Raw genomic sequence first — 27,004 nt, 5'->3', positions numbered from 1 at the left:
CCACGTGTGGCCCTTCTGGTGCCTCCTGTCTGGATCAGCCGCTGTTGACACGACACTTCCGTTTCTGGCCACGGCTGGATTTGGGCCACCCCTAGTCCCACCAAAACCAGCTGCTGGAGAAGGAACAAGGAACAGAGGGTGGGCTGGCTTTACGGCACCCTCCCCTTGCCTCCAGGGCTCTGGACCACTTGCAGGAAAGGAGACCTTAGCAGTGTGTTAGTGTGAGAAAGGACTCGTATTTCCATGGTAAAAAAGAATCTGTGTCCTTTGGGGGCTGGTGGTGTTTGTGTAATTTGCTGATGATGGGAGCTTTGCCTGGGGGAGAGCAGAAGACTCTGTCCCAGGCTGTGTGTGAGTGTGGGAGTCAGAGTGACAGTGCTCACATTTAAAATATTTTGGGCACCTGACCTTAACTCAGCAGAGGGTGACCTAGGGGCTGAGTGACTGTTGGTCGACTTGAGCGCTGTGCTGGTTCACAGGCTCCATTTGACCTCGTGTCTAGGGCACGGTGCTGAGAAGTGTGGGGTTTATGTTTTGCAGTGTCTGTGTTCATAGTGCTAGCCCCCTCACAGGCCCCATGGTATGGTGGAGAGTTTTTCTAGATGGTGCCCATGGTACTGGGAGAGCGGGGAGGGGAAGCTCCTTCAACTGTAACAGCTGTGGGCTGGGACTTTGCATGATGGAATTTCGCCTAACCTGCAGCTGATGGTTGACTGTGACTTTGGGGTGATGGGACTTTGGGTGAACGTGGTGTGCAAACGGAGTATCCTATCTGACCCTATAGCTTAGTCGTTGCTTTAATATTTACTGAGAGTTTGATTTGCTGGAGCCTGTGTGAGCTACTGTAAGGGATAGAATAATGAAGCAAGAATTGTGTCTTCAAGGAGTCTGTAGTCCACCAAGGAATCTCTAATGTGTGTAAGTTGCTCTAATAATAATACCTGTTTTTGTTGAATGCTTGCCAGGTACCCAGCATTGTGACAAATATTTGGTATGTTGTAACTCGCAGTTGACAGGTTCTGGTTGGTCCCATTTTGGGGATGAGGAATTGAAAGCTCAGAGTTTAAGTAACTTGGCAAAGATACGTCAGCCAGCAGCTCCTGGCCTGTATGCCTTCCTGTCTTCCTGGACTCGTTCTGCGTGCAGTAGGCACGGGCCTCGGGGTGGACAGGTGGTTGGACTCCGAGGAAGAGTCCTTGCTTTCTGCCACAGTGACGAGGGGACACGTGATGGAACAGGCAGCATGTTAACTAACAGCGGGACACGAGGAAACACATAGATGGTTGTCAGAGGGAAGAGAATGGGAAAAGCACAAAGATGAGAAGACACGGGATAGAATAGAGGTGACAAGGAATGGACTCTGGCAGAATTGCCAGAATCTGGCTAGAAGGACCGACCCAGTTCAAGGCTGGGCCGTGGCCCCTGGGAGCCTGCTTTCTTTCCAGTCTACCCTTCACTTATGGGGTCATCTTTTGGTGCCTCCCCTAAAAGCTTCTGGGACTTCCTTCTGCTCTGTAGTAGGTAGGGGGACACTACCTACTTTGTGCTGAGAGTTTGTCAGAGGCTCTGCCCCGATTCTCAGCTTCTCGGTCAACTCTTCTGGAATCTGCAGGCACCCTGAGGCGTCTAAGGAAATTTAGTGCCACCTCCCGTCTAAGTAGTTTCTTCTTCTGCCAGATCATGGCCCTGTGGTTACTCACTGCCTTGCTGCTTCTCCAGCACCTTGAAGAGATTTGAAGGCTGTCTTGTGTTCTGTATTGTTCTCTGTGGCTGAGTTGGTCTGAATTGCCTAGCCTGCTGTCTGCAGAAGTAATGCCCCGATACTCACTTTGTCCCTGTGCGGTTTGACCTACTTGTGGGACCCAGCCATCCAAGTTACTAGATGGATAGTCCCTTGGTGTGGGGTAGCCTGTCCCAGGATCAGTTACTGCCACTCTGACCTCGGGGAGGTTATTCATGGCTCTTCTGTAAGATGGGGGCAAGTTTACAAGCCACAAAATACCTTACAGAAAGGAGTTGGTATCTTACCAATCTCAGTTTTTGCTGTTTGTTTTTCTCTTGTGTCTGTTCCCATGTATCTTAAGCTGAAATTAGTGGTTTTCAGTTCTCACACACGTGGCCTCTGGCAACTTGTTCTGTTAGCCTGGTCTGTGCTAGAGGTCTCTCGTACTTGACACACTGGGGGTACACTTGTGCATGCCAGCTGGTTTGTTACACAGCTCCAACTACTTGAGCTTTACTTAACAGGCCAGCGTCTCTTTATGTTCTTGAATAATAAAACTATTGTTCAATAAACTCACTAACTCAGCTGGAGTCTTCTTAGCTCGTTGGGAACTTGTTTCCAGCAATAGATACTTAGGTATCTGTCACTTCAGACCTGTCCATATAAATAGACTTGTTTGCAAATGGAACAGTGTCCCAGAAAGTAGGGGGTCTGGCACACATACATGTGAATCCTAACACTTACTTGAAAAGTCAGTTAAAAATTTTTTGAAAATAAAAACAGAACTGTGTTTTTAAAGCTTTTTAGGGTGACATTAGAAACAGATTCTGGAGGTGAGTGGGGGACGGTGACATAGGTGAAGGGATTAGGGTATCTTGAGCCCTGAGTAGCGTGTAGAATTGTTGGATCAATATATTGTTCACCTGAAACTCCTAACGCTGTGTTGATTATACGGGAATTAAAAAAAAAAAAGATGAAAATGATACAAAACAAATAAATAGTTTGATGAGTTGTTAGAAGGTAACACTCTTCTAACTAGGACCTGGATCAAAATCTAGAGCTTTGCCAGCTGGATAGCCTCTCATTGCCCCATCTTTACCCCCAAAGGGAGCACCGTCCTGATTTCTGGTCAGTACTTAGCTTTACTTACTTATAGTCTTAGCATATGAGTATGTCCCTACATAGACGAGTTGATTGTTTAAGTTTCTCTTTTTTTTTTTTAATTTTTTTTTTCAACGTTTTTTATTTATTTTTGGGACAGAGAGAGACAGACCATGAACGGGGGAGGGGCAGAGAGAGAGGGAGACACAGAATCGGAAACAGGTTCCAGGCTCCGAGCCATCAGCCCAGAGCCTGACGCGGGGCTCGAACTCACGGACCGCGAGATCGTGACCTGGCTGAAGTCGGATGCTTAACCGACTGCGCCATCCAGGCGCCCCTAAGTTTCTCTTAATGTGCAGGTACCCCTGCTCTTCCTTTTCCTGATAATTTATCTGTTGAGGAAGCTGGGACATCCAGCCCAAGGAGACTTCGACAGCGTGGGCTTGTTGATGGAGCACTTGTGGTGTCCTTCTGAACACTTGTGGTGTTCTTCCGTCCCCTGCATTTCCTGAAAATGGGCAGCTGGATCCAGAAGCTGGATCAGGTTCACCTCTGATCCCTCTGGCAAGTCCAGCGTGGTCTTGTGTTCTTAGGTCAGGAGGCAGCGAATGCCCACTTGTTTCTCTCGTTGTGATGTTGCTAATTGCCCATGCTTTGTCCAGATCAGTGGTTCTCAACCAGGGGCGATTTTGCTCCCACTCCCCTTTCCAGGGGACGTGTGGCAGTTGTTGGTGGCTACAACTTGGGAGGTTGCTCCTGGCATCTTGTGCGTAGAGGTCCGAGATGCTGCTATACATCCTGCTTGCACAGCACAGTCCCCAACAGGGAGAATTGTCCAGCCCCACGTCTCAGTGTTGAGGTTGAAAAATCCTGGACTAGGGGTTGTAAAATAGTACTCCGATTTTATCCCTTCTTTATCATTTTGTTAGAATGCTTTTATAAAGATACATGCTGCTCATCATGAGATTATTGAGTCGTACGGTTCATAAATGCTTGATTTTTTTAATTTACCAATTTTCAGGAAAATCAAGATTCTTATCCTCCACAGATGGCCATTGACTTTAAAAGAAAATTACAACGAACACATGGATTAAATGTGGATTTAATTTTTTTTCACGTTTTATTTATTTTTGGGAGTGAGCGAGCGTGAGCATGGGCGGGGCAGAGAGAGGAAGAGAGAGGGCGGGGTGGGTGGAAGATCCAAAGTGGAATCCGTGCTGACAGTGGCAAGCTCGATGTGGAGCTTGAACTCACGAACCGCGAGATCATGACCTGAGCTCAAGTCAGATGTTCAACTGAATGAGCCACCCAGGTGCCCCTAGATGTGGATTTAAATCAGATCCATTAGATACGGATTTAAACCTACCTGAAGAGCATCCATCAGTTGGATTTACTATCACTTTGAGTTTGCATTGTCTCCTCTTGGCCAGAGGGAGCTTCTGCAGTTGGGTGCAGAGGCCTTTGACCCAGCCCTTGTCTTGGTTGGTTTCCTTGCTCTGGCGTAGAACGAGGTGTCCAAGCTCACCCGTACGTTTCCTGCCACTGACTTGGCGTCATCCGTTTCTTTGAGAAGCCTGCCCTGGCTGCTTTTCCCTAAAAGTGAACAAGTGAGAACTCGAGACCACGGTCTGGACGTCAGGGATGCTTACTGTACTGTGTTGGTGATCGTTTCTAGGTCTTTACTGGGGACAGAGCTGGTTACAGATACGCATGTAAAATTGTCTACCTTCTTTTTGTTCGAAACTGATACCTGAATTCAAGTTCAGGGAAACCAACCGGTTTTAAAATACTCCATATTCTATAAGTGCTAAAGCATCTTAAAATTTTACTTTTAGATGGAATCAGCGTGAGTGGCTTTCCGCTGTGCAGTCCCTTTCGACAGGTCGTTCGGCCTCGAGTGGAGAGCAAGCCTGTGAACGCCCCTGAAGGCGGCAAACCAGGAGACCCGAGCCACATGAAGGTGAGTCCACCCTGCACAGGTACGGTCTGCTCGGTGGCTTGGTGTTCTCGGTTTCGGCCACTCTGCCTTTTTGGAGGCAGAGTGTTGAGTGCTCTTCAGAAAAGAAAGAGAATCGTGTTGGTGGAAAGCTGGTTCCTCAGTATTTCTCCCTGTGGCATGTTTTGGAAAGCCGTTGCAATGAAGCTTGTATGATTGTGTGGTTAAGTCTCATTTCCATGAAATACTGGGAATTTGGGGGTTGAGTCAAGGAGTGCAGTGATGAAAGTGGAATGTTTCCTACCTTTTACCTGTTTGAAAACTGTATTTATTGAATGACCATTCTCTGTATTCATCCCGAAACTTAATCTTTTGGCCACCAACCACGAATTGGTTTCTGAGTGGTGAGGAAGTCAAAATGAATACACACTGCTAGTGTAAAGGTGCCAGGGACTTCTGGCAGAGCAGAGGACGCTGTTTGCCAGGAGCCCTGGGAGGGGCCTGAGCCCGAGCTTGGAGTTTGGCGTCCACAGCATTTGGGAAAGCTCTGTCGGTCTGCGCCTGTCCAGGGACAGGGTGTAGCGAGAGCGCCGAAGGCCTTCACAGCTACGGCGGGGGTGCGGGCAGCAGGGTCACCAGAATGGCTTGTCGAGTGAGCGTGTGTTGAGGCCCAGCCCTGTGGGTGCTGCGTACAGTCTCGACGCCAGCATTTGGGGGGTGTTGATCGAGGGGACCCACCCACCGAGCTTGACCAAGCTGGTTGTGGCACGGAGAATGTTGAGCACGGATGCTCTCTGAGGAGAGGTCAGGGCAAGAGGGACGCCAGCTGCTTTTGGTCGACGGCGGTCCTGTCCGTGGATGGAAGTCACAGGGAGTTGGGTTTCAGGGAGTCCTCCCCGCCACTGAGGGCGCCACAGTAGAGAGAGAGGTGCTGGTGTAGCTGGGAGCTGTCCAGCATCTGGCTCCCGCACACTAGCCCGACTGCGGGTTTGGGCTCCTCTGGGAGCCCGGGGACTGGATGTGGGAAGATGCTTCCCGGCGCGGGAAGGAAGGCAGGGAGGTGTGGTGAAACCGCAGGGCACGGGATGCTGTCGGGGGAGTTCGGGGCACGGAGGGATGGGGAAGCTGCAGCAGTGATGTCCTCGTGGGTCCTTGGGTGTGACGTCCCCTGAGGCCTCCTGACAGCCAGCCCTGGCCCGTCGTCGGTTCTCCTCCCTGCCCAGGCCCCCCGAGGACCGGCACTTCCCTCTGCCGCTCCGCTCCACCGTCGTGTGGCCTTCCCCACGGGACAGACTCTTGGAATCGAGGGCAGAACCTCAGGATCCCGGAGGTCCTCGTTCAGAGTCGGTTGGGTCGTGGTGGCTGTGCCATCAGTTGCGTTTTCTTGAATTGAGCGTTGCAAGGCTGGGTGCGCTGTAGTTCTTGGGCGGTAAGTGTGTATAGATGTAAGATGAGTGTAAACGTGCTTAAATGGAAGTGCCCAACTGGAGTTTCCGTTTGCTGGGTGCGGCCTGTGTGTCAGGCCTGTGTCACGAGAATGCAAATGGACAGGTTCTACACAACTTTCTGAGTAGGTGGTCTCCTCCAAAGAGAGAACCGTGGCTCTGAGGTGATGACACCACCAGTCCCCCCTCCAGTCCCTGTCGGTTGCACCGTGACACCTTCTTTCTCTGTGCCTTTTCCCAAAATTACTGAGAAACAGAGTCCCAATGCCTCTTCTTAAAAATTTTAATTCCAGGGGCACCTGGGTGGCTCAGTCAGTTGAGCATCCGACTTAGGCTCAGGTCATGATCTTGCAGTCCGTGAGTTCGAGCCCCGCGTCGGGCCCTGTGCTGACAGCTCGGAGCCTGGAGCCTCCTTCAGATTCTGTGTCTCCCTCTCTTTCTGCCTCTCCCCCACTCATGCTCTGTCTCTCTGTCTCTCAAAAACAGACATTAGAAAAAATTTTAAAAAGTTAAGAAATCTAATTCCGGCGTAGTTAACATGCAATGTGATCGTGATTCGACAATTCCAAACAACACGTGGTGTTGACAGGTGCCTCCTTAATCCCCATCACCTATTTCCCCATCCCCTCTGGTGACCATCAGTTTGTTCTAAGAGTCTGTTTCTTGGTTTGCTTCTCTTGTTTCCTTTGCTCATTTTGTTTCTCAAATTCCACACACGAGTGAAATCATAAGGTATTTGTCTTTCTCTGACTTATTTCGCTTAGCATTATACTCTGTAGTCCTGTGCATGTTGTTGCAAATGGCAAGATGTCATTCTTTTGTACGGCTAATATTCCATTGTATATTTCTGCATCTTTATCCATTCATCAGTCAGGGGCCACTTGGGCTGCTTCCATAATTTGGCTACTGTTGATAATGCTGCTATAAACATTGGGGCACATGTATCCTTTTGATTTTGTGTTTTTGTATTTTTTGGTTAAATACCCGGTAGTGTGATTCCTGGATTATAGGGTAGTTGTATTTTTAACTTTCTGAGGACCCTCCATATGGTTTTCCAGAGTGGCTGCACCAGTTTGCATTCCCACCAATAGTGCGTGAGAGTTCGCCTTTCTCCACATCCTCACCAGCACCTATTGTTTCTTGTGTTGTTGATTTTAGCCATTCTGATCGGTGTGTGATGATACCTCATGGCAGTTTTGATTTGTATTTCTGTGATAATGAGCATCTTTTTTTTGTTGTTGAGATGCCTATGACATTTTAATTACATCTATGACCATAAAGTAATGTGTTCTATAGGAACCAGAAACAGAGGGACTTGAATCAACTATATGCCTTTGCTTTTGGTGCTACGGAGGTTTCACCAGGAATTTATAAGGGTGGAGATTACAGTTGATCAATTAGAGGACTAATATGAAAACATGAAGTAAGTTTCTAAGTGAGTGGAGAAAATCAGATTGAAATAGGACCTTGAGCTTTGGAGTACAGGAAGAATTGAATATAAGGCACAATAGTGACTGCTAAAATGCCTATCCTAAATTCCTCTTTACGACGTAAGTTTTATTTATTTATTTTTAAATGTTTTTTTTTTAAATTTACTTTTGAGAGAGAGAGAGAGAGAGAGAGAGAGAGAGAGAGAGTGTGAGCGGGGGAGGGGCAGAGAGAGAGGGAGACACAGAATCCAATGCAGGCTCTGGGCTCGGAGCTGTCAGCACAGAGGCCGGCGTGGGGCTTGAACTTACAAACTGTGAGATCATGACCTGAGCCGAAGTCAGACACTTAACTGACTGACCCCCCCAGGCGCCCCTACAATGTAAGTTTTAAAGATGACTGAGTATCTGGATCCTGAGCTCCCTTACCAAGTCTACAACTACAATGGAGCAGCTGTCTCTGAGAATGACCTCAAGACAGGTACAACGGATTCTCTGCAGCTTAAACACGTAAAGAAGCCCCCACTTTGAAATGTGATGGGGAATCAAACTCCTACAGGGGCACCCACGATTGGAAGGGCTATCCTAGGTGTGGATGTCCTCCCCAGGGACCGAGGGATCAAGCCCCACATTCGGTACACCCTGTCCTGGGGATGACAAGCCCCCATGACCTATGGCTTTGAAAATCAATGGGACATCACTCCAGCAAAACCAGAGGGCTATAGGAAATTCAGTCTTCGCTCTGAAAGGGCTTGTGGGCTATATCACTGGGTCACAGGGACAGCTCCAGAGCTGCATTTTTCAGAAACGCATGTGCCATAGATGAAGGAGGGTGTTCACTACTTGTAGGGTATGTGCTAGAGGGACTGGGGTCTGTAGGAAGTTTCTCTAGGAAAGGAGGTGTTGAACATGTGTAGCCTTCCAGCCTAGTTGGCCCGACATGGGCAGATGCAGACTCGCACACCCTCTGTCTCCCTTGCTGGCAATGCTTGCTGCTTCCTGGTGTTCCCTGTGGACTCCCTCCGCCCCCCCACCTACCCCTGTAGAGGCCCCTTCCAGGTGGCTCCCATCCTGCTGTACCTGGCAGGCAGCCTGAGGCAGGACCAACTCCTTCCAGAGGGGTCCTGCCCCCGGGAGGAGGGGAGCCGGCTGCACCCACCAGCATACTCCCAGCAGCTACGGCTAGGCCTCTGAGCCAGCCCTGCCCACAGGTGTGCTTGCAGCAGTCACAGCCCAGCCATAGCAGGACGATGCATACAGTCAACACAAGGGACACGCCTGGAGAACTCGGTTCTGGTGACCGGGCCAGAGCGCACTTGTGGGACCCGGGGATGACTTCTCCACAAGGCCTCTACTTTGAAGACTGGGAGACGATGCAACTGATTGACCTGATACATATAAACAAGCACAGACAAAATGAGGAGATGGGAATATGTTCCAGATGAAAGAACAAGACAAAATCTCAAATAACAAAACAGTTATAAGCAACATGCCTCCTGAAGAGTTCAAAGTATTAAGACCCTCCCTGAATTGAGACAAGTCAATGAACTCAGAACTTGGACAAAGAGAGAGAAAATAGAAACAACAACCAGTCAGAGCTTGAATAAGTAACTCAAATGAAAGACCCACGGAGGGATTCACTGTAGATGAGAGGGGCCACATGATCTGCGATCTGGAAGACAGGATGGGAAAGCAAGGAGGCTGAACTGCCAAAAGAAAACAATTAAAAAAAAATGAGGGTAGTTGAAGGGATCTCTGGAATGATGCCAAATGTGCTAACATTGCCACCGTATGGTTCCTAGAAGGAGGGGAGGGAGGGAGGGAGAGAGCGTGTGCACAAGAACACGTATGTGAAGAAATAATGGCTGAAAAGTTCCCTAACCTGAAGGAAACAGACCTCAAGGTCCAGTAAGCACAGAGAGACCCAGATAAGAACCCAGCGAGATCCACATGAAGATCTATCACCATCTAATCAACATACCAAAAGTTGTAGAGAGACTCTTAAAGGAAGCAGGAGAAAAAATGCTTCGCTACAAGGGAAATCCCATAGACCTTTCGGCTGGCTGTTGAGCAGAAGCTTGGCTGGCCACAGCATTGGTAGGGTGTGTTAAGAGTGCTGGTGGGGAAAACATACAGCCAAGAGTAGTCCACTCAGCAAGGTTATTATTGGTAATCGAAGGAGATCAAGGAGTGTCCAACACAAGCAAAGTCTAAGGGAGCTCGGCACCACCAACCAAGCCTCACGAGGAATGTCCAAGGGTCTTCAGAAAAGAAAATGCCATAAATAGAAGCAAAAAAAAAAAAAAAAAAAAAAAAACAGGAAAGAAACCATCTCACTGCTAAAGGCAAATGGTACAGATTGTGGATCAGCCGCTTGAGAAGTAGCTTGAGAATTGAAAGAGAAAATAGTAAAATCGACAAGAACTTCAATAAGCAGTTAAGGGATACACAAAATAAAAAGATGTAAGTTATGTCAAAATACGAAAGAGCATCTTTTCACGTATCTGGCCCTCTGGATGTCATCCTGGGAGAAATGTTCACGTCTGCTGCCCATTTTTCATTGGATTATTGGGTTCTGGGGTGTTGACTTGTACAAGCTCTTGGTAGATCTTGGATACCCCATTCCCCTCCATCCTGTGTCCAGACCCTTAGGGTCTGCCCCTGCTGGGCTTGGGCGTTCAGCATTTCCTGTGTACCCACCACCCACACTGAAACTTCAGACAGCCTGGGGACCCTCCTCAACCAGTTTCTTAGCAAGAAAACTGGAAGGAAAGGAACTAACCTTTGTGAAGTATGTCCTGCAGGCCAGGAACCGTGCCAGGTGCCATGTTTGCTCAGACACGTGCACCATTTGGGCAAACTGCCTACTAGATAAGGAAGGACACGGAGATTTAGGGAGTGGCTGGCTCAGGCGTGCGGGTGGTGGATTAAGGGCTGAATCCACGTTACTTCTTCTTACCCTGGGGTTGGACCCTGAGTAGGACAGGCTCCTGTGTGTGCAGTCCGAGGAGGGCACTCTGGTGACAGGCAGGCAAGAAGGGGTGTGCGTGAGCATTCATGGGCACATAGGAGACCCGGTCGTGCTGGTAACTAACTGCAAACCTGTGAGGTTGTGCAAGTAAGCCTTCTGTGGTCCGGCTGCTTTCCTAGGGAGCCGTGCGGGAGCTGTGCTTGGGGGGGCCCTGTCACGGGGCTTCCTGGCTCTGCTCAGCATGCTCCCCAGTCCTCCCTGAAGCACGAATAATGTGACCTAATTGGAAATGTGCTAAATCTGTAAAATTACCACCGAGGAATGGTGTAGTCATGGAAACCAGTAACCCGGTGAAAGCAGCTTCTAGGGACCCCCCCCACCCCCGCCCTGTGCAAGTGGGGAAGGCTAGCATGTGCTTCAAGAGATCCCCCAGAAAGGTTGTGTCCCCTTCTCTGCCAGCACTGATTGTGTCTGTCCATGTTGGGGACTGGTTTTCTGTATACTTTGTGAAGAATCTTCTTTGATTCATTCTTTTGATTGAAAAAAGAGGTGTGTGAAGTGGCCACACTTTAGAAATAATATTCCTGGAAGCCATGCTCTGCAGGACGGCTTCTCTTGACCCTCGATTTCCCCATCTGTGAAATGGAATAATCTTGCTTTGTAGGGTTTTTGGGAGGCTTCACTAATAGAAGAGCTTGGTAGGGGAGAAAAGCTGGAGAAAATCAAATACCAAACTGAGACCTGATTCTTGTATATTAAGAGAAAAGTAAGATTGGGTAAGTGAGTCCTGGTTAACAGCGAGCAGCCCTGGGTGGGGCCGGGTTATGGGGTCACTGACCTGGCTTAAGTTGTTGGCTGTTGCTCCTGCTCAGGCCTGGCTTCCCCAGGGTTGGCGAGGCCAGTATGTGCCTCCGAGTCTGACCCTATGTGCACAGTGAGGTGGCCAGGACTTCCCTGAAGCCCTCCCAGGAGGAACCAAAGCCTGGGGCACCCTGGCCTGGGCTGCAGGGAGGTTTCTCACCTGAGGTGGCCTGTGTGGCGTGTGTCACTCGGGGGTCCCCGTGGCCCTGCCTGTTGGAAACCTCCACCTTCAGCCTCTGGGGCTGGACGACACACAAAATCCGGGAGCCGGTCGGCTACGTCCACGGGGACGCTGCAGCCGTCGCTCGCGGTCTGTGCCCGAGCTGCCGAATGAAGACCCACGCCTCCATCTACAGCCTTGCTCTGTGAACGCCTCACGCCTGCCGAAAAGCAATCCGGAAGTCCTACCACAACCAAGGTTCTCCAGGAGGTGGGTGAGCGGGCCTGCTTCTGGCCCACATGTGCACATCTGGCTGCTGGGGCCTTGATGGTACATGCCCATCCATGTCAACAACGTCTTGTCTTTAAAAATGTCGGAGTGGGGGTCACCTGGGTGGCTCAGTCAGTTAAGCACTCGATTCTTGGCTTCTGGCCAGGTCATGATCTTGTGGTTGTGAGATTGAGCCCCTTGTTGGGCTCCATGCTGAGTGTGGACCCTGCTTAGGATTCCTTCTCCTCCTCTCTCTACCCCTCCCCTGCTCAGGTGTGTGTGCATGCTCTCTCTTGCTCTCGCTCTCCTCTCAAAATAAATAAATACTTAAAAAAAAATCAGAATAGGAGTGTTGGCCACAGCCGTAACGGTGGCACCTTTGTCCACCTTTGGGCCGGTGTCCCAGCCACACACTCAAGACTCTCGAGCCTTGGTTTCCTGACCTACCAGATGGGGAGAAGAGTCTGTTCCACGGCTGTCGGTGCAGAGCCATTGAAGGACTAGTTGGGCAGCATGTGGAGGGGGAACAACACCGGGGGTGCCTGAGTGGGGAGCGGGAGGGGGTGCTGAAGGGAGGGCCAGGGGCTTCCTGGTTGGGAGCCTCCGCCTCCCCCCCACCCCCCGCCGGAACCTTCCCGCCTCTCAGACATGGGCCCGTGTTCTGTCTCATGGACGAGCCCGGCTGGGCCCACAGAGTACTCGCTCTCCTGCCGCCTCCGTGCTCTGTGCGATCCCAGCATTTCTCTGTTGAATGTGTTCACTGTTTCACCACGACGTAAACGGTGCCGGAGCAGAGGGTTCCCCCTCCTGTTCTCCTGTGTCCAGGCCTCCAAGAGGGCGGGACACATGGCAAGTGTTGGAGAAGTGGTGGTCGAGCACGTGTTTTGCCAATTTTGGGCAAGTTACTCGCCGGACAGGAGGAGTGTTTGTTTGGAGGAGGCCAGATGGAACTCTGTTCCCCTGACTTCCACGGGAGGCCGCCCTCATAGTGTAAGTGAGCACGGGGAGCTGGGAGGCCGTCCTCCCGGAGCTTAGGCAGTATCGCCGCACGCGTCTGGACCCCGAGCCCCCCAGGCCGGGGCCTTGACGTCCTGGCTGCACGTGGTCGGTGGTCATCTGCTGCTGCTCCCCTCTCTGAGGTGTTTTTTTTGTTTTTTTTTGTTTTTTTTGGTCTCTTGGCTCTGTGGTTTTGTTTCTCCAGGGAGCTGGGACTGATAAAGACCACAAAACAAATCTCAATCAATTTAAAAGGATTCTCATTTTGCAAAGTATACTCTGACAGTAATGAAATCAGAATCCGATAACTAAGTCTTTGAGTATTTTTCAAATGTTTGGAAACGAAACGACATACTCCTGATTAACCCATGGGCTGGAGAAGAGTTAAAAAATAAAAATAGCGAGTATTTGGCCATGAGTGAGCATGAAAGCACAGCAGGTTGTTGGTAGGCTGTTGCCAGAACGGTGCTTCTGGGACGTGTCACTCCAGAGGCCCGTGTTGGAGGAGGAGGGCCTCAAGTCAGACCCCAGCTTCAGCTTGAAGAAAGTAGGAGAAATGGAAATTAAACGTAGTGCAGACAAGGAAATGAAGATGAGAACACAAAATGGGAACGAAAACCCTAATCTAGATGAGGAGACCAAAAGCCTATTCTTGGAGAAAAACGCAATTTACCAATCTGCAGCCAGCTTGACGGGAGAGGAAGGCACGACTGAATGCACCCAGAGCAGAAGACGTGGCCTCCTACAGACTCTACAGAGGGAAGGGAGGCGGGTGTTCTGAGCAACTCTGTGCCCCCAAGTCTGAAAAGCGAGACGGACTGGACAGATGCCTTGAAAGACACAAAACACCAGAACGTACAGACCGGGCTGTTGGGAGTATCTGAGTCCGCTAAGGAGGTAGAATTTTTTGTTAAAACCTTGGCCATAGAACAAATCCAGGCCCAGGTGGCTTCACTCCTGCACCTCCTCAAACACGAAGGGAGGATTAATCAGAGTCGTACGTCAACTCTTCTTTCCAGGGCCTTGAAGGTGGGGATAATCCCGACCCGTTCTGTGAGGTCAGCACGACCTCGGTGACAGAAGCAGACAAAGATGACGAAAACGGCAACAAAGACTCCTGGACATGGCCGCAGACATCGTCCCCCGACACCTGCTGGGTAGGGTTTGTCTGCGTAACGTGAAAGCCAACAAATGTAATTCTTCATTTCAGCAAACCGAAAAAGGGAAACTATGCAAACGTCTTAATAGAGAAGAAACATCTGACGAGGTACAATACCCGTTTCTGACAGAACTGTCGGTGAGCTAGAAATAGAAGGGAACTTCCTCAGCCTGCTAAGTGCACCCACCGAACGCCTCCACCCCCCACGGTGCTTACAGGCGAACGCTGGCCACGCGTTCCCTGAAGGGCGGCCACGCGCTTGGCCGGGCTCAGCTCACGCTGCTCGTCGCCGGTGCTGGCTGTCCACGTGCCTTGGGTCCTGGGCATTTTCCCCATCCTGGCTGAGGGCTGTGCTCTGCCGTTGCCTGTCTGGTCAGCCTGCACACAGGCAGAGCTGGGCATTCCCCCTCCCCGTTCCCACCCGTTGCCTGCTCCCACCTCTATAGTCGTTCTGTGCCGATGTCTCCGAATTCCTTGAACTAACTAAGATCCTCATGGCCGCGGGGTGGTCCCTGCCACGTGGCCCAGTGCTCGGGCTTCAGCAAACCTTCTCTTGATCCAGGTAGTCCAGAGTACTAGGTTGAACATCGCCTGTCCATGGGAATTCTGTTTTCTCTGAAGAGATGGTCCTCGGTGTGGCCAAGCAGGACTGTGAAGTTAATGTCTTCTCAATCAGTTCGAATCCCAGCACATTCAGATGATAGCTTACATCACATATTAAATGTTCTGGAATCTTTTAGCTTTTGTAATAAAGAACTGTGAACGGTATAAAGGGCTGTGGGATGTACATAAAGTTCTCATGTGCTCTTACGTTTGAGTAATTGTGTTTATGAATGGACAGATTGGAACGATCTGCTTAAGAAACTTAGTCTTTTTTTTTTTTTAACTCGAATACATTTGCTATGTTATGTAGATAACATGCTTTCTGAAGCAGCGTTCCAGATAGAAGAAGGCTCCATGAGCCTTTTGGGGCCTAGAGGCGGCAGAATTAAGGTTCCCTTTATCTGGGAGGAGAACGTATGTTAGGCCGTCGGTTCACGGTCCTCAACCTGCTCAGGGATAGCATTGGTCGTGCTGGCTGGAGTGTCTTGGCATGTGCCGCCTGGGAGATGGAGCACTTGAAGCAGTATGTACAGAGTAGCTCTCTCAGGCTCCTACCTTCACAGCGTGCAAGTGGAAATCACCCAACAGTTGGGGAAGGCTAAGCAACGTGCCCGAGGGCAAGCGGTTCCACAGGAGAAGTTAAAATTCAAAACCGCATGTGCCTGAATCTAAAGCTTGTGCTATTTCTACGATACTGCGCTGCCTCTCTATAATTTCTAAGTCTGAACTGATTATGGGGCACAAAACATTCTCTATTGATTGAAGCCATATTTATAGCGCAGTATAAGCTTTCTGCCTATCTGACCCTGCGTTTCAATCTGTAAAATGCGGTTAATAAGACTTCCTCCTGGGCTGTTGTAAGGAGTAAAGTGTCCGCTATTAGCCCTGCTAGATAAGAAAAGCTTACAAAATGGCCAATCCAATTCACTTCCAAATTATTCGTAATCTGTCCCAGTAATAGAGAGATGGCGTTTCTTTCTACAGAGTTAAGCATAAAAGCTTCAAGGAATCCTTTAATCTGCTCAGCACTTCTAAAACTTAATAAGAACTTCAGCAGGAAGACCTGCGAGAGTCTGCTGCATGTGGAATTCTGAAGCCACGTCCAGGAGAGGTCGGAAGGATGCCCCTCGAGGCTCAGGAACACCTGTGGACTTGGGCCTGCCGTGGTCGTGTTCGCCTGAACCCCGTGACCTTTCGTCCACCCTTTTGGGAGGACAGCCGCAGCATGCCCGGCTCCGAGTGGCGGAGGGCGTGTGTCCGTGCACGCGAGCTGGAGTCCCAGAGCCCGCCTTCTGGTGGAAGGGACAAGCCGTAAACAGACGTGTCACGTTGTGAAAAGTGCTGTCCAGAAAAGTAAAGGGTGAGCTGGGATGAGGCTCGCTTGCTGGTTTGGGTAGAACTGTCAGGGGAGGCCTTTCTGCAGAGATGCCACGGACGTCCATCAGGGAGATCCAAATAGTGCGTGCCGGTGACAGTCGGTTGTGCTGAAGTCAGGATGTTATTTGGAATGTCAACCACAACTGCCAAAGTGTTTATTATAAGCCGTCTCCACCCCCTCCCCCCCCCCCCCCCCCCCCCCGATTGTTAGTCAAAGCCAAGGATGATCCCTTCTTAATCTCGGCATCCTCAGCACCTGGTACGGGGCCCAACACGTGATAGGCTCTCAGTAAATGTTGAATGAAAGAACAAAGACAACGAAAAGGCTTCTAAAGTTTCTGTGTTCCCTCATTTCTTTTTGCTATTGATCATACGTTGCATCGGTTTGTAAACATGAGCATGTGTCTAAATCCTGCAGGGGCTGGTTCAAACCAGTGCTGGCCCCAGCTGCATAGTTTGCAGTTCGGTAGTTCTGGGAGGGGGGCTGGGAGTGTGCCTTCCACACGAGGTCACAGGTGGTGCTGCTGCTTTGGGCACCGTGCTTTAAGGACCGCTGTCTGAAGGTATGGAATGTTGAATTTCTTCTTCTCCTTCTTCTCCTTCTTCTCCTTCTTCTCCTTCTTCTCCTTCTTCTCCTTCTTCTCCTTCTTCTCCTTCTTCTTCTTCTTCTTCTTCGTTTTTTTCTTTTACAGTCCCTGGGACTGACTGTGTGTGTCCCTAACAACAGTTGTGACCTTCCTCAAGTATGTCCTAGATTAGCACGTGATGAGCTCTAAGTAGCCTGGTCTGAGGGACCCCAGTCACTGATCTGTAGTACCTGGATTCCTGGGGAGGCATTTTGATAAAGATTATAAAGTCTGAGCAGAAGCATACAATTAAAATGAAATTCAGGTATTAAAATGCTTTATTTTAGGGAACCCCCTCCCCCCCCCCTCCCCCCCCCATATCTAGGAGGCCCAGAAACCTGCCTGATCCCAGCGTGGGCATTTCCATGGGTTGGGATTAATTGCGGTCCAGTTGGGGATTCTCCGAGCCAGTGGAAGGGCAGGCCTCTGTCCCAGGTCACCGGAGAGCAGGAAATAGTGGGGCATGAGCACCTGTTACTTATAAGGTGGTTGGGAGGGAGGTCACTGACTTTTCAGGGGCTCACCTCTAACTGGTGATTTTCAAAGGTGCCTGGAGGGAAAGCCAGGCGGGAACTTGGGGCTTGGAATCCTAAGCTCAGGTCCTTGTCTGAGCGTCCACACTGGGTGCGAGCAGGTTGTCGTGCTGGAAGTGCCTACACAGTACCCTGGAGGAGTTGCGTTTTTCATCACACAGCCTTCTCGGTGTCAAAACCCATGAAACACTGAGGAATAAATCTGACACCAGACGTGCAGTCTGTGCCCTGAAAAGGTGAGGAAGATGAGGGAGATAGGAAGTAGGGAGCATGGAAAAAGGGGCCTGATTTCAGGGGCTTCTCCTAGTCCCAGCGGTGCTACTTTGTGATGGGGGTTAGTGTGGAGAGGGCGAGGCAGAGTCCTAAGACTGGCCTCGAGGGTTGGCCCAAGGAGCAGAACGTAAGGGGAACGGGCGGCAGGGTCACGTTCTGATGAGGACCTTCCAGAGCTGCCCGTTGGCATGGCCCCTCGTCAGAATCCGTCAGGGCTCCTGGGCGGACTCCTTCTCTGCCTCCATATTCTGTCAATCTCTTTGCGTATCCTCTTGGATTTTTAAGATGGGTCATGTAGTACATTCATGGCTTAAAGTCTCATTTCCAAACAGCCACGAAGTGGCAATCTTGGAATTTAAGTTCTTAATCTTACGATTGCCTCTGGATCACAGCACTTAAACAAGAATCCGTATTAATGAGATTTACATAACACTCTTATTCTAGATGCTCTTAGTGATGTTGGGGTTCCTTGCAGGGCTAAACAAATGAACACAGACTGTAGTCTTCAGGACGACTTCGTGTTTTGTGTGATACAAACGACTTCCTTTGATAACTTCTGGTTATCAAGTTATCACGTTTTTGATAATCTTTGTGTCTTCTGAGAACCAGTGATACCTTGTTAGGCCCCGGTGACACTAAGAATTTTCTAGGCCACATAATTTTGGCATTGGTCATAATGACAGACTTCATGACTGCTGCTTAATGTGATCACTTCTGCATCTCGTGTGGCTGTTGGTACATGTTTTACCTTTGCTCCAGAGATGGTTTTTGAATTTCTTTAACAAGCCCTTTCCATTAGGTTTGTTTACTGTCCTCTAAAGTTCCAGCATCTGGCTTAAATTCTCAGCATGGCGATGAAGACTTCCCCCGGGACTATCTGTCGACCTCCTGTTGATGAGATCCGATCTCCCCCGCCCTCCTCCTCCTTGCGCTTTTCACCAGATGGGACTCTCCTGGCACCATAACTTGCCCTAGGTGCCTCCTGCCCCTTCTACGTCGATGGAGGTCTTCTCGCGTTTCCTTACGTTCGGAGTCTTTGAAGTTTGATACCCTGGCCTCGCACGTGATGGTCCGGTCGCTGCCAGAACCCGTCAGCCAGCAAGTCCTGTAGATGCTCCCTCCCCGGCGTCTCTCAGGCCAGCGTGTTCTTCCATGGTCGCTCACACCCCGGTGCCTTAGTGGAGCCTTCTTGACTCCATCTACGTTCCTTTGGTCTTTTCCAAACGGCCTGGTCGCTCTGCCATCGAATCACCTGTCACTCAGCCTTCCCCCAAGTACCGATTTTTCTTCAGCCTCTTTGTGCTAGAGAACTTACTTTCTCCCATGACGCCCCAGGTGGTCATTATCAACAGTGGGGCCCCACACAGGTGGAAGCATTTAGCACTGCTGCCGTCCTGACCTCCGTGAGCCACCCTGGGAGGTTGTTGGAGCACAGGCACGTTTCACACAGAAGGAACTTTTTAATCATTGCAGAAATGGTGGCAGCAAAAACGAATTGCATAGTGCAGTTGAAACGAGCAGAAGTGCAAGGAGTGGGTTTGCACTTTCCCACGGCCCGAGACCCCCCTCTCTCCCCCGCCCCCCGCCGTGGGAAACCAGAGTGCGCACCATTCGGGATTGTTTGAATGTTCACGTGTGGATGCCTGTTGATGTGTTGCATGAACATCCCATACACGGATGCTCGGGCATGTTTTTATGAACAGGGATACCTGTGCGTGTTCTTTTCCCTAGACCAAAATGAGATCACCATAAATATTTTATCACTTCCTTCAGTTAGTGCTATCCCATTCTATATTTTAGGAAATGTTTTTAGTTGCCTCAAATATGCAGAAGATAGAAACATTTGCCTCGTTTGATCCCCGAGTTCTATTTCACCTGATTGGTCCAAACCGGTGCAGAGTCGGGGACTGCTCATTGCATCTGGGTCAGCCAGACGGTTTCTCTTAATCTTGCACTTTTTTTGTTTGTTTGTTTTTTTGTAACCCTTGTGAAGAGACCAGGCCATTTGTCCTACCATCTACATTTGTCTGCTTGCTGCCCCATAGTACTACTCAATTTGTTCCTCTATCCTTTGATTTCCTTTAAACTGCAAATAGTATGTAAAGGCTTGATGGGTATGGATGGAACATTTTTGGCTAGAATGCTTCACAGGTGAAGTTGGTACTTGAAGTTGGGTGACATTAGAGATGTAGAAATTAGATTATATCTAGCTTTCCACCTAAATTAACGAGGTTAAGGTTGACCCCTGGAGAGGGTGATGGGGGGGTCTGAGCCAACCTTGTTCTTCCTCTAGCCGCTAGAGAATATTCTGCATGTTGGTACTTGAGTAGTAATACAAATGCATCAGTCATGCATCTGAGGGTTTTAAAATCAGGAGATTATCCTTCGGGATTTAATGTCATTAAGGTTTTATGAAACGGGTTTCTAGATTTTGTCTCTAACGTGATCAGTGGCCTTCTCTCACTTTTTAGCTCAACTACTGGGGTCATTCAATTACTCAGAAATACAATGCCTACCAGTTAACAAAATGCTTCCTTTTTCCTTTTAATTTGTAATTTCACATTAAGGAACTGTTTACAAATGTCTTCAAATGTTGAGAAATTAGATTTTTTTTATGCCTTTCTCCTCTTTTGAAGACCATTAAAGACTTGTGGGTTTTCATTGACTTGGTGTTTTTTTTTCCTAAACGTAATTTATTGTCCAGTTGGCTTGTATACAACACCCAGTGCTTATCCCAACAAATGCCCTCCTCCATGCCCATCACCCATTACCCCTCTCCCCCACCCCCCCATCCACCCTCAGTTTGTTCTCTGTATTTAAGAATCTCTTATGGTTCGCCTCCCTCCCTCTCTGTGACCGTTTTTTCCCTTTCCCCTCCCCCATGGTCTTCTGTTCAGTTTCTCAAGTTCACCCGAGTGAAAACGTACAATATCTGTCTCTCTCTGACTTATTTCATTCAGCATCATACCTCCCAGTCCCATCCACGTTGCTGCAAATGGCGGGATTTCATCCTTTCTCATGGCCAAGTAGTTTTCCACATGACAGTCATTATTCTGATTGCTCTGTGGTCCCCGCTTTAGGTAATGTTAGTTTTCTTGTGTGCTGTTGACACGACTCTTTTATCCTGGAAAGATTCATTGCTTTTTGTGACAAGAGTGGTCCCAGACCAGGGGTGCTGAGCCTATTTTATTCCTCGGGGAAATGGGGCCGGGGAAATGGGGCCTGTGGGGATTGAGTGCTTGTATTCCCAGGTGGTGGCAAAGTGGACAGTCTCCCATCCTTGACTCTCTATCCAGTGCTCTCTGCCAGACTCCTCTCTTTAGCATTGATGGGACAAATTTGTTGTCACTGTTCCCACTCAGAATTCATGCTCATTTGGAGCAGTTACCTACTACCACTTACTAGTGCACAAGTGAAAATGTAACTGAAATTTGAGTTTGTTATGGAAACGGTGCAGAACATAAGAGGGGTCGCCTGTCAATGTTGTGGGAGCGGTCACAAACCAGCTCGCCGACATTTCCAGACTCTAGAGGAGCGGTGGAGGGAGGTGCCTTCTTTGAAGCTTGTTCAGGTTGCCTTTCCCCCCGGGGGAACTATTAGCTGTGAAGGTTGTGGTAATTTGTCACACGGGAGCCTGCTCGATGCTTTACGCAAAATGTGCTCTTGACTATTGGCCAACAATGTCCAATGGGTATCTCCATTTGGAAAGGGGAAACTGCGGCTTAGAGCAGGCACTTCATAACAGCTAATACGGCTATAAATGGCATTGCTGGGGTCCAAACACAGTCTTTCCCATAGTTCTGGAAGTTTCCATGTTCTTTCCTCTGGGCCCTCTCCAGTCAACCATCGCCCTGCTGGTGTCATATTACGTTAGTTGGGTATAGGCTGTCCCTCCCAGTGGCTCACAGTGCTGCTGTAGACACTGTTGTGTCTGTACCTGTGTTGCCGTGTCTTCAGGGTAACGCATGCCTTCCCCGGGCCGGGTCATCGTCTCCTCCCCGCGCCTCCGCCCGTCCCTGCTGCCATCCTTTTCTCCCTTCTTCCCCTTTGATAAGATCTTGAGTGGGAGTCGGACGTGATGTGTGTAAACGTCTCCAGCATCACAATGACTCCGTTAAAGTATGACTGTACTTTCACATTAAATATCAGAGCCTGTCATCTGACAGAAGGTATACATGACAATGAGATCTGATGTGTGAAATGAGAACTGTCCCGAGCAGTCAGAGCTATTCTGTAGCGGTACACATGGAAGGCGTTGAACAAGTTGAGTGAAACGTACTCTGATGAGGTTTTCTGGAAGAATAAAAGAAAATTAGTCAAATGTCAAGTGAGAGTTCAGAAGACAGAGCCGTGACAGTCTTAGAAGAGTCCAGGAACATTTTGGTTTTACAGCAAGCCGGATTGTGGGTTATAGCAAGCCGGATCATTGATCCGCAGTGTTTAGCCAGGAAGTTGCAGGCAGGAAGCCCTTCCCTCAAGAAACTGAATCTATACAACACAGGGCTATAATATTAAAAAAAAGATTCACAAAATATATGCTGAAACTACATAAATATGAAGGATTTCTGTCGTAGACTTTAGATTTCGGTCTCCAGCGTCCATACATCAGTGTAGAGGGAGCAGACCAGCACTTAGCGGGCTGGGAAATGTAGCCTGAGGGTTTATGTTGGGCCCCGACTGCACTTTAAGGATATTTAGTGCTTGGATAACCTGGTGTGTGCCTTCTAGGCCGTAGCTCAGCAACCTGGTGCTTCCCTCCTGCCGGCTTCACGCATTCATCCTGGCCTTGGCAGCTAGGAGATTGTGGTGTCCCGACAGTGGGCCCCAGAGGGGCCACTGGGTGCAAGATTGGAGATTTTCATCTGTTTTTTAAAAAGCGTTTTTTAATTTTGGAATCTAGGGTTGAAAGTTGCAGAAAAGCTGCAAGAGCGGGAGTGTGTTCCTGTGTTTGTACGTCTTGGCATTTTCTGCCGCTGAAAACCTCTTGTGTTGCCACAGCGCGTTTGCCGTGGCATCGGCGTGCCACTGGAGACAAACTCTGCTCGTTGGTTTGGTTTCACTAGTTTATCCCCCGCTGGCCTCTCTGTCCCAGGGTCCCACAGGTACTCGCGATGTGTAGTCCTCTGGCGTCCGCTGGTCGGTGACGGTTTCTCAGTCTCTCTTGTTCATGGCCTTGGTGGTTTTGAGGAGTAGTGATCAGACCCTCTGTCGACGGTTCCTGGATTTGGGTTCCTCTGCTATTTTTCCTGTGATGGGAAAGAGTGATGTGCCCTTCTCATCACATGTACCATGGATGGTGTTGACCTCAGGCACGTGGCCTGAGTGGTGTCGGCCTGAATTGAGTTTCCGTACTCGATTCTCTGGGAGCAGGTCGCTACGTATGCAGCCCACGCTCCAGGGGATGGGGGCGGGAGAGTGGGCGTCGGGCTCCGCTTCGGTTGGCAGGTAGCTGTGGGAATTACTTGGGATTCTGTTAGGAATTGCCCTGGCATGACATTGCTTCCTGCCCCTTCAGAGGACAGAGCCGGGAACTATGTGTGCGTGCACTAACCCACGTGTCTACACACAATTACGAAGGGATTTATCCATGTGCTTAAGGCAACACCTCCTTAGCTTAAGCATGAGTTCACACTGGTGTCTGACTTGACCCGGGCCCAGTGGGATTGCTCTGGCCTTCTCACTCCTTTACCTGTGACGTCTCTCCAGCAGAGAGACCCCTGCCCCGCCACCCTTTTCCTGCTCGTTCCACCCTGTCTATGGGTGAAACACTTTCCAAGCTGTGGTTAATGGGCCCCCACGAGGAGCATGACCAACTAGAGCACAGAGGTGCCGTGAAGTTCCTCTGGTCTGTAGCCCCGCGGTTTCCAGTCTGACACCGTCTTCCGAGGTTATGGTCTCATTTTTTTGAGTATTTATACATATGTTTCGACGTGCACATGTGTGTTTTCAAAGCATATTGGTGCTGCAGTCTGAAAAGTTGTTTAACTCAGGCATGTAATAAAACGAAGATTGACAGACGTAGACGGTGGTTCAGGTGACGCAAACGTCATCGCCTTTGATGTTGGGGTGAATTATACGTATTTGTATGGCTTTGCCTTAATGTACTGCTTGGAGCAGATACTTACTGGAGGCAGCGGGACGCACTGGAAATGGTAAGTGTTTGGGGGCTTAGAGCCTGGCTTCATGTTCCAGCTTGGCCACCTCCTGTGTGACATCAGGCAAGTTACCTAACCAAAGTTACAGGAAGAAAAAACGACTCCAGTGTCAATAGGCATCTCCCAGGATTGTTGTGTGGATCGGAACGTGGATCTGGAATACGCTGCCTTCTTGCTACTTGAAGTCTGGTCTGCCAACCGACAGCATCAGTGTCCCCTGGGATCCAGTTGGAAATAAAGCCCACCTGGCCCCTGACCCCCCAGGTCTCCTGAGTTTGGAATCTGCGTTTTCACAGTATCTCCAGGGGCCTTGAATGCACGTTGAAGTTTGGGGAACCTTCTCTCTGCTGAGCTCTGAGAAGCTGTGATCTACACAAGCCCCCGGCTCCCCTGCTCCTTCCTTCTTGGCGCTTCTGGCCTCGCCTTCAGGAGGCCCGTGCTCACCCCCTGGCCCCGTGCTTTCAGTTGAAGCATGTAGCCTGCTGTGCCTTCTGTCCTCGCTGTCACATCCTCCCTTTCTAGCGGCGTCTGGCACGTTGAATGTGCTCAGTAAACATTTGCCGAGGATGAGAATGTTCTTGGTTCTGTGCCGAGTTCTGAGAACACTACAGGAAAGAAATGGTCCCTGCCATTCAGGAGCTGACCCCCGGTGGACCGCGGGGCCAGGGTCAGGTGCTCGATGCTGTGAATGCCCTGAGGAGGGTGGTGAGCTGCCTCCCCTGGAGGGTGTTGGCTTCTGGGGGGTTTTTGAAGACCAGCCAGCCAACAGACTCGACCTTCACGCTTGACTGCATAGGCCTGCCGAGGAAAATTGCTGTTTTCTTGTGTCTTGATCATTGACGTGGGATGCACTAGCCGGTCCAGGCCCGTTCATCCCGGGTGTTTGGTAAGCTTTAGGGAAGGGACTCTTACTGAGTCCCCAGGCCACCGACTCTGCTTTATCTTGAGCCTGTGCTGCGTCTCCCCATGACAAATACTGAGTTTCTTCTATGCTCTTTTATGTTCTGTGCTCTTGAGGAGATCCAGCTATCTAAAAAAAGCAACATGAAACTCGTAAGATGAAATCCCCCTAAGGGTCGGGCCACAGCCCGACAACAGAAGGTCCTGATCTGTTTGGTGAGGAGAGCAGAAATGAAAACCCACATCTCTGATGGGGAGAGTCCTCGATCCCAGGGTGGCCGGGTCCCGCTGGCAAGTCCACATGCGAAGGAGGAGGAGGACCCACCCGGGCTCCAGCCAAGTTGTGTTCTCTGATTCCTTCGCGCTTGGGATAGTCTGTCCCTGTGCCGTCCTGGGTTTCTCACCCACAGAGTGGGAGGGCCCTGCCTGCTCGGCTTCCTTCACAGGCCTTTGGAGAGGGCGTGCTCCGGTAGCCCCAGGGTTAGAATGCTGCACCACCCCTCAGAGCAGAATCCGTGGCTCTAGGTAAGCATTGAAGGCAGGACTAGACTCGATGTTTTCTTTTCGCAAAATGATGAAACCAACTAGCTTCCGTGTATCAGCAGCCCTCTTGGGTCTGTGCTAATGGCTCGCGTAGGTTATCGGTAGTTCTCAGAACGGCCCTGAGAGGGAAGTGTGGCCGTCTTCACTTAGGGCGGCTTGGAAGTGGCTTGGCTGCCTGCCTGACCTCCAGGCACATGCTCTGCCTGTCCTGGTCCAGCCTCACACCTTTCGGTTGGAGGTTCCAGGGGAAGTAAAAAATCCTCAAACTTTTTTTCTCTGAAAGTGCAAAGATTCTTTCTGCTCTTCTGGAGCTTTGTGGAAAAGTGTCATTTTTTTTTTTTTTTTTTTTTCTGGCTCAAATCTGAACTTCTCAAACTTGGCAGGAATCCGAAAAATAGTTCTGTCCTAGATGTTTTAAGCTCAACTTTGCAGATTTATATTTAACTGGCTCAGGTAGACCTGGCAATGTCTACAACCTGAGGCGGTGCCCCATCCTGAAGGGAGGTCACTCCTTTTAGGTTAAATTTGTGTTAATGATTTTTAAGCTGAGATCTGCAAGAATCCGTGCCTTCACTCTAAGTGTGTGATTTAAATTTATTCCTCTGGGGGAATAACCAAGGTCTCCATTAGAAAGTCACTTTGGAACACGTTTTCACATTTTAGATTGTTGAGTCAGGGATTTGAAATGTTTTTTCGCTTGGAAACTTTCCTCTAAGCAACTCAAGAGAAGAGGCATATGTGGCAGAGAAAGGTTGGAGACTTGTCTTTCCCCAGCAGGACACTCGTTTTGCCTCTGCTGGATTTAAACACCCATTCTGTGAAGTTTGGGGAAAAATACCTAATATTGGTCACTAGTTTTTAGCAGTGAAAATGGTTAATAATGGCTACCTATGTGACAGGCACTCCATTTAGCACACTGCATGTTATTTCTACTTCAAGGGAACCTCCTTGGAGTAGATCTTTTCAGTTCTGGAGCTGAGCTTCCTGTAAGTTGCTCTGACTTCCCGGAACTCCTTTCTGGGGCTTGGCAGTTAACCCTGCCTGCTTGGTCTTCATTGCCTGGATCTGGGTTTGCAAATTGCAGTCCATTCAAGGGGCGGTGTGAAGGCTGGCATTGCACAGAAACACAGTTGGTTTAGATTCTCTAAGATGCCCGTGTTTTTTGGAGGGAGAAGGGATACTGTATTTCTCAAATGCCTGCTGTGTGCCAGGCAGTATCCATAATCTCATCAATCCTTGTGGCAGTCCTGAGTGTTACACACACGTGGCTCCCTGCAGGGAGGTCAGGCCCAGGAAGGGAGCGATGTCTTCTGTCAGGCAGGTGGGAGTGCAAGAGAGGAGGTTCAGACTCTGGGTTCCTTGATCTCAGCCTGTGGCCTTTCCACACCTGCCTCTTCCTGGGTAGCGTAGTGTTACTGGAAGGAATATGGGACCAGGAGAGAAGTTTTGCTCTAATGGTAGCCCAGGGTTTACGTTTAGGGGTCTGCCAGTGTCTGTCACCGTGGACAAGTTACTGAGCTTGTGTGAGCCTCAGTTTCTCCATTTGTAGAATGGGAATAAATAGCATCTCAGAGTTGATAGGAGGGCAGAGAAAATGCCCAGGAGAGCATCTGGCACACAGGCCCTCCATAAGCTGCTGTCCTTGGTCTCCTAGTGGTCAGAGCCATCGATGACTAGCGCCTCAGCTGGGGCAGCTGCTGAGAACTTGAGAGGCTAGCTTGCCCACCCCCCCCCCCCCCCCATGCACTTCTCTGTCAGATGATTTGGGCTCTACGCGGGGACTTGGTACTGGAAAGCCCACTGTTGGGAAGCCGTTAGCTGGGTGGCACTGGAGTGGCCTGCCCGGCTGCGGTGGTCTGAAGGTGGTCTCTTCCCTTCTGTTCATCTGTGGTCTTAACATTTGACCTTCCTCCTTTGGTGAGGTCTGGGCAACAGAAGGCTTTTC

The 27,004-nt window shown here is 49.8% G+C and overlaps 1 protein-coding gene across 6 annotated transcripts in view; it reads left to right on the top strand.

Moving 5' to 3' along the window:
• The window catches only part of TRAPPC9 (trafficking protein particle complex subunit 9), a 570,776-nt gene that overhangs the window by 185,142 nt on the left and 358,630 nt on the right, over nucleotides 1-27,004 (top strand). For all 6 annotated transcript variants that reach the window (XM_019459757.2, XM_019459759.2, XM_019459760.2 and 3 more), the window contains one exon: nucleotides 4,660-4,784. In XM_019459757.2, coding sequence (XP_019315302.2) covers nucleotides 4,660-4,784 — 125 coding nt within the window. The remainder of the gene's footprint in view (nucleotides 1-4,659; nucleotides 4,785-27,004) is intronic.

This window comes from Panthera pardus, unplaced genomic scaffold (genome assembly GCF_024362965.1).
Source record: "Panthera pardus isolate Hobbes unplaced genomic scaffold, ASM2436296v1 HiC_scaffold_7, whole genome shotgun sequence".
NCBI lineage: Eukaryota > Metazoa > Chordata > Mammalia > Carnivora > Felidae > Panthera > Panthera pardus.
The sequence above is the reverse complement of the archived record's forward strand: the minus strand, read 5'-3'. Positions and strand labels throughout refer to the sequence as shown.